Here is a 17,731-nt window from a genome sequence, read left to right as displayed (position 1 = left end):
CTGCTAGCCTGCAACTTGAAGGGTGGTGGAGGGAGGACAGAGGGAGGTTAGAGACTCCAACAGCAGAGCTATATCTTCTTACATATGTAATGTTCAATGATAAACAAAAAACCCCACCAAAAAATAACAACGCTTGTGGAAATGACTTATATAAGCAGCATTAGTTTCGACTATTTGTCTGTGGAATGTGAACACTGAACTGTTCACATTCCTTTTTATGAGGACTGTAGGAATGATGCAAGTAACACAGCAAGAAGCTGGGTGAAATGTTCAATCAGTCTTTAAACTTGAGTATAAAAATATGCGAACATATGTACATGTCCCTGTTGCATACAAGTTTGTATTGGAGGGCAATAACACTCAGCTGCTACACAACTTAATCCTGTTCCTATGTGCCCTTTGGATATTTTCATTTTAGCAACAGACATATTTCTCTCCCAGAGCTTGAATCTTTGGATCGAGACCAAAGGCAGCGACGGACATAAAATCAAGGTTTACCAGTGTATTTCACTGAATAGCCGCCAGTTTGTATAAATTTAAAAGTCCACTTTTCATTTCATCATAAAACACTTTTTGTGGCAACATAACCAATCGTCAGCACCTCAAGTTTGCCATTTTACAAACCGAGTAGAAATTAGGTTCCTTAAATGAGAAACCTCAAAAGACCAGATTGCATTGCAGACATCCAAAAATGTTGTGTTTTAGCTCGCAACTAACTTTTCTCAACTGGAAGAGCTCTTTCTGTCAGGCCCCAATCATGCACCCGCCAGGTATATTTATAACTCACAGCTGACTGCAACAAGTAAACATCGGCTCTCAAACTGAACTATGGGAAATGTAGTCATTTCTAACTGAAGTAAAAGCACTTGCAACCAACCTGAAATTGACAGATATCAAGATTAGGGGTCAGCAACTGGTCTGATTTTGTCTGTATGTCCAAGTTAGGAATTCTCCTTGCCTATGTGGTACATCTTCTCTCAAAAAAGCAGTGTACAATAAAGTAAGGGTGGGAATCTCTTGGCACCTCACGATTGGATTACGATTCAGAGGTCAACGATACGATTATAAACCGATTATCGATGCATCTCGATGTAAGAAATTTGAACTGAGTTTGCTACTTAGAAGAATACAGCTCTGTGAGATTCACCAATCCCCCTCCGGGTAAAGGTATAAACTGACAGGACGGCGTTTAGTTTCCCGGCGTATATCTGGGACTTCCACAACACGTACAAAGCAGTAATAGTGTTTATTTCAGCCAAGAATGATGAAACATTATCATTGTAAATGGGTCAAAGACGCGGCATGTCAATTCTGGTGTCCGAAGCATATTTATAATGTTAAAAATATATAAAAATTTTAAAACACTACATTTTGTTACTCAACTCTCCCCACTTTACTTATTCACAGGAGTATTTACTATAAGAAATGAAAATTCAAGGAGCTATTTAGCTCAAAAGTACAAAACTGTCCCTCCTGGATAACGTCCGGGCTTAAAATCTATGTACAAAAATATGCTAAAACTGTCAAAAATCTTAATAAAAACATTAATTATGCACTGGGGCATAATTGTGTTGATGTTTGTAATGACACCTACAAATATAGTAACAACACTAAGCTTATTTACATTTTTATTCAAGAAATACTTTTGTCCCTACTTTTGGATTCCCAAATGTCCCTCCTGGGTAACACACTTAAAGCGGCAATATATGACCATATTTGGATGTGGATAGTCATATTGCAGGGTGTTGCATCAGCCAACAGACCCCGAAGGACCCCCAAGACAGAGCACAAGGTCAGTAAGTCTCTCTTAAAATGTTGATATTTTACCTTTTCGGTCAGTCGTACCTGACATCCTCAAATCATTTGTCTTTCTGGATAACGCTAATAAAATATTTATTATTTTTTTTATTTTTTAAATGACCTATTTCATGTGAAATATGACATTGATGTGTTGAAGATTAAGCTAATATTTTATATAGTAGACCCAGTTAGTGCCTGATTATAAAGGAAATTTTGTTTTTTTGTCCCCCCTGGATAACGATATGTCCTCCCTGGATAACAAAGATATTCTGTTACCCAGGACATGTCCTCTGTTATCCAGGATGGACATGTAAATCAATTCAGATTTTTATCAGTATCTGTAGCTTTTTAGGCATTGATTGATGTTGTAATGTTATATTTTTATTATTATTAATGATTAATTAAACGATTAATGAGGCAATATTATGTATTTTTGAACTTTTATGACATTTTTTGTTATCTTTTTCAATGATAGCACCACAGGACATTACCCGTGTCCTGTCTCTCTCAACTGTGCTATCTAATAAATATCTTTTACATATATATATATACTGAACTAATCTTTATGTTTTTTAATAAAGTTTTAGTATAGCTTACAATGTTTAAGGGTCAGTTTTGTCCTTGCAGATGCCACTGTCTAATAAAGAAAGGCAGAGACTTTTCAGGGCCAGGAAGAATGCTATCACAAAGACCCCCACAAACACACAAACTGCAGCTCCAAGTATGGGGAACAAAAAGAAGAACCCCACAACCAGTGAAACAGCCCAACAACTGTCACCTGACCTGGTTGGCAGGTTTGTAGTTGTAAAATACGATGCGATGCCATTCATTGGTCAAGTTGTCAAATTAGCTGGCAATGAACTTGAGGTGAGCTGCATGCGACAGCTAATGGGGAAAAATTAATTTGCCTGGCCAACAACCCCTGATGTGATTTTCTATTATGCATCTGACATGCAAGCCATCCTGTCAGAACCTGAGCCGGATACGAATCGCTCATCGAAATTATGTCCCCAAGACTGGAAAACCTTCCAAAGTTTTTGGTAGCTCACCTCACCTGCTCCGCTCCCTCAGGCTGTGATAAAAGAAAAGATATCCAAGAGAAAAATGCAGTTTCAATTGTTTGCTTTAAAGTTTAATTCATTAACAGGTTTATGAAAAGAAAAGTTTGGTTTAAAGTTACTTGAACATTCAGTTAGTTACTGTATTAGACTAAAAATGTAGTTGTTATAAATAACTCAGTTACTTAACTGAAACTTTGAAAGATTTGTTGTTTTTAGGTGAGTTTATTGTGAAATCAAATCCATGGCATTTTAAGTGTTACAAATCTATTGTTACATTCAGAAAAATCAACTCTAGTTTTTTTTACATTTTAATATTTTAACATTGCAAATGACTTGGTCACTTGGTGACTTTAACACTGACATTGTTGAACAAAAAGCTTGTTTGAATGTTTTGATGCTATGCTGTTACAAACAACTGAACGTGTTTTCTTATAGTTACGTCGCTGTTACATTGTTGCATGAAATTAAAGATTTAAAAAAAAAAAGAAGAAATCACTTTTTCAGATCTTTTAACAGTTGTCAGTTTCTTTGTATTATGTTGGTTACAAATTATGTTCCTGAAACAGCCTTTAATGAAATACTTGACACTGAAATCGTGCAGTGGTCATTCCTGGCTAACAGCATGTCATTCTGGGTAACAATGACACAGTCAAATAATTCAACCCAAATTTCATATTATATTACAGTATTGTGTTTTTTTAGGTGAGGATACAATAACAACCCTTTTACTTACACTGTGAAAAATCTTTAAGACATTTTCCATCTTTTTTCTCTTTTTGGCACTAAATATTGTGTGACAAACAGGAACGAATGAAGCCATTTCACTATAAATGTCCAAATATATTACATTAATTCTGATAAAAATGTTGTTTTCTGAGAAGTAATTATTTGTTGACCTCTAACTATAATTATCTAAAAACATTTAAATGCCAACAATGATAGAAATTTTAATTAATTTTGAAAACCATTTACGTTACCCAGGGGGGACATTTCCCACGGGAGAAATCATATAATTCACTGAAAAATGTTTATTGCATTCTTAAAACAAATTCCTGTTGTTGAGTAATATACAAAACACTCTAATAAAGATAGAAAGTGACTTAATGGGTATTTTTAGCCAATTTCATTTTTTTCCATTTTTAAAATCCTTATTCGTCTTTGACCCAAATGCAGCGGTTGCCGTGTGTCTCGTTATGTGCAACGCCACAGACTGTCCAGGCACTGCATTTTGCATTTTGCCTTTAGCGTTAATAAAAATCATCAATTTTTGACATTTGTGAAAAGATTCAGAATCATCTGCATCGCGATGCATCTAAGACTATATTTTTTCCCCACCCCTACAATACAGTCAGCGTTAAGACATTATCTTTCAGCAGATCATATAAAACCATAGACTGCATACAAGAAGTGAGCGTAGTCATCATGACGTCACCCATCGCTTTGTGGATTGGTTTTGAATCACCAGTAAACGGAAGTGACCATATTTGGACTGCAGAGGAGTGAAAGGTGGATCTGACGAACAGAAGTGGCAACCTTACTGTATCTGGCTCAATCAGACTTATGGTGTAAAGCTGTTCACAAACCTACTTCTGCTTCCATAATGTGAGATAAACTTCCCAACCTAAATGTTAATATAATCTTAGCAGGTAATTGCATTGGTAGCATGGCAGCAACAGTAGCGAGGTCGTGGTAGCAACCTGTCAATCTCAAAGTAGCCTCGCTCTAAATCATTCCCTACTCCATCATCTATTTCTGTCTAAATGGGGCCATGATTTACTAAATAACCATCATGCTGTATTGAAGTAGATATCAAACTAGCAACTGAGATCATTAAGTGCCATCTTACAATATTTACTGAGATAGTGAGAAGTAGGGTCATTTTCTCATAGACTTCTAGCAATCGGACTTCTTTTTGCAATCAGAGGAGTCGCCCCCTGATGGCCAACAGAGAAAATGCAGGTTTAAGGCACACAACAAAAAAACAACATACAGCGTCAGCAATGTTTGAGATTGGGGATAGCATTCGTTGCCTTTTAGGTCTATGAAAATATGTCTGATATAAATTTTCCCACTTGCTTCCTTGTTGAGACACAGCTGCATGCTCAGCTACAAGAAACATATCAGTTTATATCAACAAGTGATTCCTGTGCAATCTTTTTTTTTTTTTTTATGTGAAGTTGATCAAAAGGACCCTCCAAATTGGTTGTTAAAGAGCTCTGGCAAATAAATGTAATGGAGGCAGGATATTTTACAGCAGAAGAGTAAACATTATTTTTCTTAACGGACCTCACACCGCCATCTGCTCCACTATCATAGGGTGCTCAGCCAACTCAGGTGCTGCAAAGTATTGTAAACAGTGGAGTCTGCGGGACAGAGTATGATAACACTGTTTCTAAATTATCTCAAGTGATTTTAACTGCATAATGTACTACAAGTTTTCTGTGAATACCAGCCAACAAACTGTATGCACTAATGTCATTTGTGATATAACATTATCACTGGCCCTTCAATATATCGGTTGGATTTTATCAGGCAAATACTGAATTATGATGTTATACTGCATGAGACTATCTGGAAACAATGTTGTGGCTGAAGTTTTACATCCATATAAACTGTAGGCTGCATCTATGCCAAAAGTTTTCCTCTTGCTGTTCTCACAAACACCATCTCCAAAATGTTCTTATATATTCTAAGGGGAGCAATTCATAGCAATGACTTCCTCCGACTGTCACCTCATGCAACATCCACCTCCCGCAGCCCGAATGCAAATAGAAAAATCTAAATACTGTAATATGTGTCGGAAATACACGCTGTACTAAACTGTATATACATTTCACAGAAACAGAGGTGTGGAGTGGCGGGAGCAGTGTCATCTCTACAACACCAAAACACTTCCCATGACGTGTCATGTCAACTGTAGCAGACTGGACACACCCTGCCATATCACTTCTCACTTCTGGCCATCCGGTTTCACATCAACAGGTGTGTAAAACTTACTTTAAAAAAGCATCTTGTGACCGGACTCAAAGGTCTCCTTGGTGCCAGCAGACATGCAGGATGGAGTTAATGTTGCATATCAGCTAACAAGCAAAACCTACAGTTGTTCTTGCAGCATGCATACTTATAATTACACTGGGAAACTGGTTGTCATTTCCCATCTCTACGAGGTAGGAGAGTCACAGAACAACCGATTTAATGCCTTGCTCAAGGACACATCAGCAGGGCATACCCTTGCCGACTCAGTGGCTTGGACCCGGCTCATGCAGCTGGTAGCCAGCCTCCCTGTACTCCTCCACCGCTCGCAGAGGCCATGATGCTGTGTAGCCTGAAGGTGATCGAGGAGAGACTGTTGAATTAAAAGGTCCAAGGGAGCCGTTTTCTGTCTGGATTTGTGTGTTTAAAGGGACGGGTTCGCACCACGGCTTGTGACACTACCGGTGTTGACAACTGTCAGTGTGACACACTGAAACACTTTGACAGCTGCAAACACCCACCTCTGGAAAGCCTAATTAAAATCCAATTAGTCTCCTGTGTACCTTAAAGGGATAAATTGGGAGCCATTAGCGATTTTAATCTGAGTGCTAATTAACACGTTGAATGGTATAGCAGGGAGAAGTATAGAAATAAAAAAACACTGACTGTCCATGCTAAACAAACAAATCCATAAGACTACAAGTACAGACCTTTTTAGTTTATATCAGAGGTTATGAGATCAAATAGCTGAGTAATACCTCAACTTGGTAAATTAAAATGATTACTGACAATCACAGTAGGCTACATGTCACCTTATTGATCACCAAATATTTCTGCACAAATCTTACATTGGAGCAAAACAAATGACGGTAAACTTATGGAGGTATACCGGGCCCCTTCTATCCCATGTGGTTCACACACTCATCCACGAGGGCCTTTTGGAGCATCTGGCTGAGGACACAGGTACCGAGCCTGTGGATCCGATCAGTGCCGTCAACATACATGACACTGCCACGCACCATTTAACGGCAGGTAAAGGAAAGCCCGGTTTGTCGTAAAGCAGCAGCTGCTGCTATGAAATGGATTCACTGCTGCTGTGACTAATCCATTTCACAGCAGTGTTGGCGTTTGGTCTTGAACCGAAACGCAGTCGCAACATAATGCAAACCATAAGCAGGGGGGAGGCCTCTGCATGCGCACACCGAACCGCGACCACCGAGCCGTGCAGCCGCACTGGGAGCGACTTTGATCTCGAATAAAACGCATCAACTCGGACACTATTCTCTCTAACCATAGAGCATCATGCTGGCGCCCGATCCCATTGGAAGAGAGAAAGAAAAAAAACACACACAAGTGAAATCGTTGAGCAGTATAACACCTTTTTTTTTTTTTTACCCTCCTCTGGCAGCTGATACAGTGTTGCACACCCACCCTGCGCCCACTCACCGGCCACAAAGAAGTAATCTGCTCTTCCATCTCCCGAAAAACAGATGGATACTCGCCTCATTTTACCGCCTCCAGGTGAGCTATGCGGGATCACCGACCCAACGAGCAGCGCGCACAGCCGGGGCTGTAGCGCCTGGGCCACCGGGGTACGTGGTGGGCCTTCTCCCAGACCCCTACTGCACCCAAAACCCTCCACTATAATGGCATACCTTCCTCCCAGCGAGTCCCCATCATCAACAGCCAAGCGGCAATATATTTCTGTTCAAAATAATACCACACCGTTTACTTTACATTCCTGATTAACACACGTACAATGACAGGTAGGAAGAGGCTGTACGGAGACACGGAGCCCCACTGCGCAGCTATATTTTGATCCACTCTTACAGCACCATGTAATGTGAATACCATTGCACCCGTTATGTCATGAGAAATTGTAAATATCCACAAAACCACTGGTACTGTGTGTGTGTGTGGTTGGGGGGGGGGGGGGGGGTGAAAAAATGCTCGGTACAGCTTCTAATGCAACGCTGCCATCTGAGCGCGATGCTGCAAACACTCCCTGCGTTGTTCATCTCCAGCCCGCTGGGCCTCGCGTTAACCTGCCCGCTACGATACGTGTGTTGTCGGTGTGCAAACAGCTGATTTTCAACGGAATATTGTTTTTTGGTGGAGACAAAGCGCCGCGCAGGGATGGGACGACAGAGAGCGAATAAATCCCGAGGAGGACAGCCGAGAGCTCGGGCTCGTCCGTGGCCATGTCGTTGAGGTGCGGAGGGTGTGGGGAGGGAGGAGGGGGGGGGGAGAAAAAACACATTTTTAAATCTTTTTTTTTTTTTTTTTTTTTACATTAAGCCGTGCTTACCTTCCCTCGCCTTCAGGAGAACCGTGTTGGCCACGATATTTTCAATCTCCATTGTCAGAATGTGAATCCTGAGCAGTCGCGATACATTTCACTCAGCGGAAAAAAAAAGAGACGTTTTTTTTTTTCTGATCAAACGTGCCGACGACGGTGAGGCTGCTGCACGCGCACAGGGCGAACGCAGCGCTGGCGCATAGTAGGGGTTTAATAGTGGTCGTCGTTCCTCTCCATTGCAAGACGGGGTTTTTTCTTTATCAAACCCTACCTACGGAGCTGTGTGACTACGTCGGGGCTTGTTAGCATTCACAGCCTGCCTCCCTTCCCTCTCCGCCTGCCTTCCTTCCTGCTTCGACTCCCTCCTCCTCCTCCTCCTCCTCCTTCGCCCCTCCTCTGCACAACGAACCAGCGAGAGTAGGAGGGATCAATTTACAACCAGCGCAACCACACACAGATTCACGCACACACTAGTGTATTCATCAGAGGTTTACATGCATGCAACATCTTTGGTTTAGTCTCCCAAAATTACGGATAATTCTGACATTTATTGTTTAGCACATTTTGGATTAATAACATATAAAATGCGCTGATGTGTGGTTTTTTTTCTGCAAGTTTCCCTAATAGTCTCCTCAACAACAGCCAATTGGAATATCTGTGATGTTGATCTCTGATGCTTCCTTGAATTAATCATTCTAATATTGCTTTTCATCCAAAATGAATTGAACATTTTCCTTCCCATCATGTTCTGCTGCACAGCCGTGTATAATGTAATATTAGGCTTTTGGCCACCAAGGCCTGACACCGAGGACGCATTATGTGAACAATGGTTGTTACATTAAAAGCCTGGAAAAAAAGAAGATTACACGGATGGTTTACTCCTCCTCGCGGGCAACAAACATGACCCAGCATTACCTCGGGGCTTTCTAATCTGACTTTTCGATCAACTGAACCCACTGATACTTTGAGGAGAGCTAGTGTGTTTGAACAGAAGTCATGTGCTTGTGAAAGTTGTGATGTATTAATGCAATTTGTTCTCGACGAAGATGGAGAGATCTGTGAATATGATACTTGAGAATAAGCAACGGGCCTCATTGGATGTTTCTACTTTTTATACGACTGGGGTCAGAAAGACAGGGAGGCCTGAGGGCAGACTCTCATCTTCGCTGCATCACTGATTGAACAACCACAGAATGTGTCAAGCTACTGATCAATCAAAACATGTTCTATCTCTGTTTGACTGGCTAGACATTTTGGGGCCCTATGAAAGAATATAACCCAAACCACCCATGCACTGGAGGGGCCCTGTCAATGCTGGGCCCTTGGAATCATTCTAGCCACCTAATGCACCTCAATTTATATTCTTACTTTATATTTAAGGTATTTTCCTCATGAAAGGCACAAGTTATGAATGACGCTTCAACACGTGGGAGCTATTACTCTCTAACTATAACCACTGAGTCATCACCCCTGATTGTAATTATGTTTCACCAAGTAATGCACCACTGTCCATGTCTACATGTCAGTACGGCCGCTAGTCTGGAACAACATGAAACCGCACTACCAGATGAGATGGGTGGTCGTTCATTAGTCAATACAGGTTAAATGCTGCCACCTAGTGGTGCTAATGCATAAATACAGAAAGGTCGACATCCAGTAGTTTATAGGAGTACAATATTGTACTTTTCACTTCACTACGATTATTTGACAGCTTGAAATAAAAAAAATTGCATACAAAAAATAAAATGATAAAGAACTTATAGATATTTGTTGTATTTTACAGATGTAAGTACTCCCCAACAGTATAAATAGGTAGAGCTGAATCGATTAATCAGTTAGTAGTTTGGCAGACAGTTAATTAGCAATTATTCTGATAATCATTCAAGTCACTTTTCATCCAAACATGCCAATGGTTGTGGCTTTTGTCCCCTTTTCGAATGTTTTTTTTTATTTTTCACTATTTTCTAAATTTTTCAAATCCACACTATCAATCAGTTAATGGGAGACGAAGGCATGAGACGAATACATAACGTTAATAATCATTAATTGCAGTGTTATATAATAGAGTCATATGAAAAACATGCACATTTTTGCAGCAGCTCCCACCAGCCCACCAATATAATACAGATTTTTGTTATTCTATTTCAACATTTAATTTCCAAATACACCCAGCGTTTGTATAGTCTCATTTTAGGCTTTTCAAAGATGAGGTTCAAATATATTTTATTATTAGGTTTAAAATTATGTTAAAACATCGCAAGCTTCATGTAAGACACTAGGTGGTGCTGCTGACATGAAAGGACAAACTAACCAGTTAACACTTATCTGCCCCTCAAAATGCATATCATTCATATAAACCTGTACTTATGTATGTACATGGGCTTTTAGTGTCTCGTGTCCCACCAGCCTGTCAGTGCATGGAAAAGGCTAAACGAAGATCATGAATTCTGTGACCAAAAATGACCATGAATAATAATCTTCTTGCGTTTGTACATTAGCTCTCATTGGCGGATCTTGGATCTATAGCAGCAGGACACACTATTTAGAAATCAATGGGAAGAAAAGACAAATCCTTGATGTTGGAGTCATAAACCTTAGGATGTAAATGATGTTCGCATCTTTTTCCAGTGATCTTGAACAGGCTTAGTTTTGAGGTCGCTTCACAAAGAGAGTTTGTCCCAAAGAAACTATTGACCTAAAATACTCAATTTGATGACAGTTCAAAAAAGTATAAGAGAAGAAAATTGGTCATGTTTATCATACAATTATGACTTTTCAGATTTTTTATAAATAGTTGCAGAGGTGTCCTTAGTTACAGCACATACATGTACAACTTCGAGGTACTTTCCTTGAGTGTTTTCCATTGCTACTGCATATTTCCACTCCATTTCAGAGGGGAATATCCCACCTTGTATCCACTACATTTACTTGACAGATAGGTATTTTAGTACTTTAAGCATTTGTTGTCAGAAAAATGTGTTGTTTAGCCCCGTTTCTCTAGTTTAAGAGGAAACAAACCGCAAACCATTACGGAGCTATGACGCTCTAAAGACAACATGATCTTTTTGTAGCGTATCCTGTAAGGAAACGTTTTAACCATTTTAATTGGATGTTTATATTATAGTCTGCCCGCCTCTGTGTTGTTGTCGGCCGTTTCCTGGCTCCGTGGTCACGTGACCACCCGGAGAGAGCCCGTGCGCCTCAGAAGCAGCGGTGGACGCTGGAAGCTAAAGGAAACTCCGCCGTTTGGAGCTCAGCAGCAGTTTTTGCCGAATTACTTTTAACATAGTTGGAGGAGACGCTCGTCATCTGCGAGGATGTTTTCACTCGGAGAGAAAATGGAGTTTCTCATCGGAAACCCATTTTCAACGCCCGTCGGTCAGAGAATCGGTGAGTCGCAGTTTGCTTTTTTGAAACTCTTGAGTTTTTTCACCGTTTGATTTAATGTGACGTTTATTTAATTTGCATAATCAATAATGTGTTTTGGTATTTTATGAATCGCACTCACATAAATGTAGTCAAAAAACGTAATAACACTTTAAAGTTTGTTTTTCTGTTCTAAATTAAAAAAGAAGAAATTTGACATAAGGAGTCTTTAGAGCCTATGACGCGACAGAGGCGGGACTCGTGTGCCTCAATCTCCCGTGTGATTGGTTGCTGCAACCTATGCGACAAGTGATTTGGCGAATCAAGGAACCACTTTGTGTTTCCTCTCACTTCCTCGATCACAGATGATGTTTTTTTCCAAGATACTGTGTCACACTTTAAATGCACGAGTGTCTCTGAAGCTCTTTAACTATCTTATGTTATGTTACACAACCTTTAAAGCGGAGGGTGTTTTCTCATTAAGGCAAACAGCTTGCTTCTTCTTTTTTTTTGTAAAGCAAACACCCAGGAAATCATGACATTCATAGTGAGAACATGTTGCACACCCACTCAAGCCTCCCTTCCTCTTAACTCATCCACTTTCTCACACATGAATGTCAGCGAGGCTTCAGCTACTTCTGAGGCAAATGAGAACCGAAGCAGCTGACAGTCACATGAAGTAGAGGGAGCCGGGGAAGGAGAGAGGAGGGAGGGAGGGAGGGATAAATGGGATTGCTTAACGCATGGGTGAGGGTTTGGAGGAGTGTGTGGTGTGTTGGTGGAAAGGAATGAAGGAGATTTAGAGACTTATGAGGAGCCTTTGAGGGTTGGAGTACAAAGAAATCTTTTTTTTTTCTTCTATTTGCTAAATAGTTTGGAGGGAAATACATGTTTATATTATTATAAACAATGGTTTTCTATTAAAAAGCATTTCTTTACTGTTAATTGTTGCTTAGTTAGTCACAAAAATGTATTTTTAAATTATTTTAAAACTAAAAGCTGAGGTGTGTAACCTCAAGTCTCACTACTGTAAATGCAGTGTAGAATTTCCCACAGATACTATTTATTACATGGCATTGTCCCATTTTCACGTGATTTTTTAATATATTAAAGTGGATTGTGCTTCACATTTTTATCGCAACTGTATGAGTTCTAAAAGGCTAAAATGGCCTGCATGACTTCTTATTGTCTTGCAAAGATCATGGTATCAGAAGCAAGTCTTCTGATTATCGCCACATTTTTCCATATCAGTGTTACTGTATAACTGTAAGTTCACATGATTCTCTCTGTTGACAGAGCGAGCGACCGGTGGCTCTCTGCAGTCGGAGGACTGGGGGCTCAACATGGAGATTTGTGACATCATCAATGAGACGGATGAGGGGTAGGGTGGTCACACAAGTATCATGGTTTCATCAAGAAGCTAAAAAATGTGTCTGGTGCACATTGCCTTACCTGTCTGACTAATGAGCACACTGTATGTATGTTTTATTTTTATATTACTTCTCCCTATTTCATGTGCTTTTATGTTTTTATGGTTTCTATTGTATTTCTATTCAACTGGCTGTGACTGAATGACCTACTTAGGCCAATCTCATAGTTTGTCATGCAGTGTGCCACAAATAACACTACCTCTAATATACTATATGCTTCTGCAATAGCATAGTGCTTCATCCTTTTCTTTTTGCTTGTTTTCTCATTTATAAATATCTGTTTTTATATATCTCAGGCCCATAGATGCAGCTAAAGCCATTAAGAGGAGAATCGTGGGAAACAAGAACTTCAGAGAGATCATGTTGGCCCTGACTGTGAGTAAGCATCTCACTTTTATTTATTAACTGATTGCGTGTAAAGATTTGATTCACTCTTTCATGAGTTGAGGATTGACGGTTGTGAGAGTGTAATTCGAAGGCCAGAATGAATCTCATTGGCTGGTGGCCTACATGAGACGGTTTCAGTGCTTACACAAGTGGGTAGATCAACATTGACGTGACATTTAATTATGGTTTCATATTTGTATGGTCTGTATCACTGTCAGGTTCTTGAGGCCTGTGTGAAGAACTGTGGCCATCGCTTCCACATTCTTGTGGCGTCGAAGGAGTTTATTGAAGGAGTTTTGGTGCGTTCCATCCTTCCCAAATATAACCCCCCCACTGCTCTGCATGACAGGGTGCTCAGCCTCATACAGGTAAGCCGACGCTCCCACAGAGTGCAGTACGATAGAAACTGTGTGCAGTAGGAATACGACTAAGGAGTATTTCTCTTCACTATTAATCTGCTGGATATTTTCCTGAATAAACCCCAATTTGCTCCTGAAATCTGTGTCATCTGTGTTTGAGTTGCTTTAGTTGGACTGTTGTAGCTACAGAGGTGAATAATACCGTCTTTTTAATTGTTCTTCCTCTATGTTCTCCCTCCCATCCCCAAGGCGTGGGCTGATGCGTTTCGTAGCTCTCCCTCCTTAGCAGGGGTTGTGACTGTATATGACGACCTGAGGAGACGCGGTCTGGAGTTCCCAATGACCGATCTGGATGCTCTGTCCCCCATCCACACTCCAAATAGGGTGAGACTGTCGACAACGTGAAAATAACACACCAAATAAAATGCGAACCTGCAGATGTCTGTCTTCTATACGCCACATCCTCCATTCGCCTTGCAGAGTATCCCAGAAAACGGGACTCCTGAAACGAGCCCAGCCGCTGCTCCCACACCTCAGTCACAACCACAAGCACCTCAGAGGGTTCCCACTCAGACTACTTCCCCTCCAGTCCAGTCCAGTGGGGGACCGGCTTCCCTATCTGCAGACCAGGTACCACTGCCTAAAAACGCCTGCCAGTCACTCACTGACCGCATAGAGCAGGTGAAGAGATCAGTTTATCTTTCACTTTTCACATTTGATCTTGATTCCTCCCTGTTTTGGCTGGGAAAACCTCTGGAACAGCATTTAAATCATTAACATAGACCACAGTTTAACCACGTCTTAATCAGGTTTGCGGTTCCCAATCTGGGCACCGAGCATTGCAGGGCACATGTGACCGGGGGAAACATGTTGAGTGAAACTTAAGTTGTCAGAGTTGACTGTCTGACTGTTTTCCTGCTGTCAAATTATGTCAAATATAACTCATATAATTGTAAACAGGATTAATTAATTGTTTCTATGTCCAATGTTGCCTTCATACAGTACAGCAAAGTGTCACTTTAATCTCAGTTAGCAACAAATTTACTATAGAATATACGTCAATGGGTTGAGGCTTATTTTACTATTTTTATTTGATAAAAATAGTAAAATATCTATATATTTTTCCTTATACAGGAACAGAAGCTGCGAAGCGAGCTGTCGCTGGTGAAGGGAAATCTCACCGTGATGTCAGAAATGCTAAATGAGCTAATACCTGGACAGAGCCAGCGGGATGATACAGAGCTGCTACAGGTGTGTGTGTGTACTTGACCTTATATTCAACTATGCGGGCTACAGTTTCATATTGGTCCAATTTGTTGATTGTTTTTAAAAGCATAATCTTAGATATAATCATAATCAATCTGTTTCACTTCACATTATTACATTTTCTCCCTTCGGCCTCTGTTTTGCTGCCTGTGCAGTTATGATGTGCTGTGTGTACAAGTTTAGATATCACGTTGTCAAAGAATTCTGGGGAAAATAGTAAACCAGCGATTGTACACCAACAAAAGTACATTACATTGGATCATGACATAACTTTTGGACTGGATTAAATGGCAAAGACGAACAGTTTTCCTTTAGTCCCTGTCATTGGTGATGAGAAGGAAATAATCTCTCTGTCCAAGCAGCAGCTGTACTCGGTGTGTAAGAGTATGCAGACTCGAGTGATGGAGCTCATCCCCCAGCTGGACGATGAAGGGTTCATCGAAGAGCTGCTCGTGGTCAACGATGACCTCAACAATGCCTTCATCCGCTATGAGAGGTGTGCTGCGCCCTTGCTTTGTGTTTTGGTTTATACGATTTAAGATGTATCTTTTCTTCAAGCTCGTTTTATCGTTCTGTGTTTTAGGTTTGACAGACTCAACGCGGCGCAGATTCCAAACACTCAGCAGGTAAGAAGATGACTCGCTCCTCCTCGGTTCTGCTGTGAGAATATGCTCACACGCTGACATTCAATGCCTTGCATCCTCGCTCCAGCAAAGCTCCGCCACGAGCCAGAACCTCATCGACCTCAGCCAACCCGCTGTCATCACAACAACCAGCCAACCGGCAGTCAGCAGCACCCGCGCCAGTCAACCGCAATCCGCCGACTGCAGTGAGAAAACTTTGTTGATCTTGACTCTTTTGTGACGGCTAAACCATACGTGAAACATTCTTGAAATTGAAGTCATACTTTTTTGAATTTGGAGTATTTCTGGTAGAAAACAGGATGTTGTGGCTGTGAATCACATGGGTTAACAACACACAATGCACATGACCAAACAACACCATGGCTAACGTGGAAACGGAGGAAAAGAGAGGAAATCCCAAAATGCATTATTGGAGCATATGATGTGTTTAATCATATGCTTAATGTTTAAAAATATGCAGTTTAATCATTCACTTGTGACTTCATGAGTTAAACATCTGTGTTGCAGAAGAGGAGGAGGAGTTTGACATGTTTGCCCAGACAAGAGGCAGCTCCCTGGCTGACCAGAGGAAAAGGTGAGCTGTGCTAACTGGTTAGCCCCCCCCCCCACACACACACAGCCTAATGTTTACACAGCATACCATGAATTTGCAACGTCCAAGGTTCGACTCGCGGCCAAAGACCTGTGTTGACATTAATATTTGGTTCATTGCAGCCTATATTGCGTCACAGCATTACAATGTCTCCCCAGTGTCAGGTATGAGGACCCAGGAGCTGTGGAAGGCCTCGCTGGAGCTCTGGATACGAGGTTGCAGGTTACAGGAGGGGTGCGTATATCACCGTCACACATCATGGATGTGGACAAAAACATTTCACACTGTGAAATAAAAGGACACGGTGTCAAAGTTTCCCTCTCTTGATTACTTTTCCTTTTTAGATGCCACCAGTGAAAAACTCTCTCCAGAACAATGACAAATCTTGTGATATGGTGAGAGGAAGAATATATGTATATAAAATGTAGCTTTGGCTACTGTGATTCAACTATACTGAAAGGAAAATAGTAATTAGGAAATATTAATGAATATTTTACACAACTGTAGAATTTAATATCACGCAATAACCAATTATTTTATGCAAACATGTCAGCACACAAATGTGCTTAAAGTCCTCTTGAGTGCATAGATTGGGTTCTTTTCTAAGAACTAATCACAAATAAGAAAACATAGCGTCGGAATCTGAGAAGATTTAAGAATTTTCTTAAGAAAAGCAGATGAATTGCCCTGTGATGTGTGATATACTGTCGGATTATATGATCTCGAACTGTGCTTTATTGTGTTTGGAATGCAGGAAGATCAGCCTTCAGTTAGTGAGGGAGTCTCCAGCGAAGGTATGTTTTTTTCTCTCTACTCATCCATTGCTGCCATTTTAGTGTCAAAATCATGTTTTTATATTTCTTGCCTACTTCCTGTGTGGTCATGTGTTCACGCACACATTGCGTACAACTGTCCCTTTCAGAGTTTGATCAGTTCCTGGAAGATCGAGCGAAGGCATCGGACCACAGCAGCCAGGCAATTTGCAGCGTTCCCCCCTCCACGTCCAGACCGCCGCCACAATCGGCCCGGCAACAGGAAAGATCAGACCAGCTTTTCTCACTTTGAGTTTGAGGACAAGAGAAACAGGTGGATGTGACGTTCAACATACACAGTACAGACCCGCTGCCTTATCAGCTCAATACATAAATGTAATATTTCTTAGTTTATTCCTGCTGTTTGTTATCTTGATGTAAGTATAAACAACGTTATGTGACTGTATTTATGAAATGTATTATTTTAATGTTGATTCAAACAAACTTACATTAGGTGTTTACCGTTAAGTATAATGTTGACAATATATTTGATATTATGCCATCATGTGCCTTTGATGCAGACAGCTGATTTTGCATCGATGAATAATAATAAATGTGGTTATTGTACTGCAAAATGTTGCATCTGGCATCTTTTTCAATTCTGTCTGCTATATCATTATCCAAGCTACCATGAAGGGAATTTACCCCGAAGCAAATTTTTTTATAACTGATCTGAGTGCAGTCTTTGTGTGCGAGAGAGCTGTTATTTTTCCAGGATCTTGTGTCTGCTCCACCAAATCAA

The 17,731-nt window shown here is 40.7% G+C and overlaps 2 protein-coding genes across 3 annotated transcripts in view; one reads left to right on the top strand and one right to left on the bottom strand.

The window, feature by feature from the left end:
• grk4 (G protein-coupled receptor kinase 4) overlaps nucleotides 1-8,479 on the bottom strand; it is a 40,306-nt gene extending 31,827 nt beyond the window's left edge. Inside the window, exon 1 of one of the 2 annotated variants that reach the window (XM_084005202.1) lies at nucleotides 8,143-8,479. In XM_084005202.1, coding sequence (XP_083861328.1) covers nucleotides 8,143-8,194 — 52 coding nt within the window. In that variant the 5' untranslated portion in view covers nucleotides 8,195-8,479. The remainder of the gene's footprint in view (nucleotides 1-8,142) is intronic. The other variant, XM_084005201.1, reaches the window with a different exon arrangement.
• Nucleotides 8,480-11,311: 2,832 nt separating this feature from the next.
• On the top strand, nucleotides 11,312-17,506 carry LOC311010418 (target of Myb1 membrane trafficking protein). The gene is made up of 15 exons (XM_084004900.1): nucleotides 11,312-11,523; nucleotides 12,796-12,880; nucleotides 13,226-13,304; nucleotides 13,535-13,684; nucleotides 13,925-14,059; nucleotides 14,156-14,305; nucleotides 14,810-14,926; nucleotides 15,304-15,437; nucleotides 15,525-15,567; nucleotides 15,653-15,770; nucleotides 16,093-16,159; nucleotides 16,336-16,411; nucleotides 16,522-16,572; nucleotides 16,932-16,971; nucleotides 17,100-17,506. Exons 1-15 carry the CDS (start codon nucleotides 11,451-11,453, stop codon nucleotides 17,240-17,242), a joined length of 1,461 nt encoding a protein of 486 aa, XP_083861026.1. The 5' UTR covers nucleotides 11,312-11,450; the 3' UTR covers nucleotides 17,243-17,506.
• Nucleotides 17,507-17,731: the final 225 nt, after the last annotated feature.

This window comes from Eutrigla gurnardus (assembly GCF_963514095.1).
Source record: "Eutrigla gurnardus genome assembly, chromosome: 3".
Taxonomy (NCBI): domain Eukaryota; kingdom Metazoa; phylum Chordata; class Actinopteri; order Perciformes; family Triglidae; genus Eutrigla; species Eutrigla gurnardus.
This window is presented reverse-complemented; position numbering and strand designations above follow the sequence as displayed.

Coding starts and splice junctions, on each gene's coding strand:
- LOC311010418 (XM_084004900.1), top strand. CDS start 11,451: ATGTTTTCACTCGGAGAGAAAATGGAGTTTCTCATCGGAAACCCATTT. Junction 11,524..12,795: donor GCCCGTCGGTCAGAGAATCG/GTGAGTCGCAGT, acceptor CTCTGTTGACAG/AGCGAGCGACCGGTGGCTCT. Junction 14,060..14,155: donor CCATCCACACTCCAAATAGG/GTGAGACTGTCG, acceptor TTCGCCTTGCAG/AGTATCCCAGAAAACGGGAC.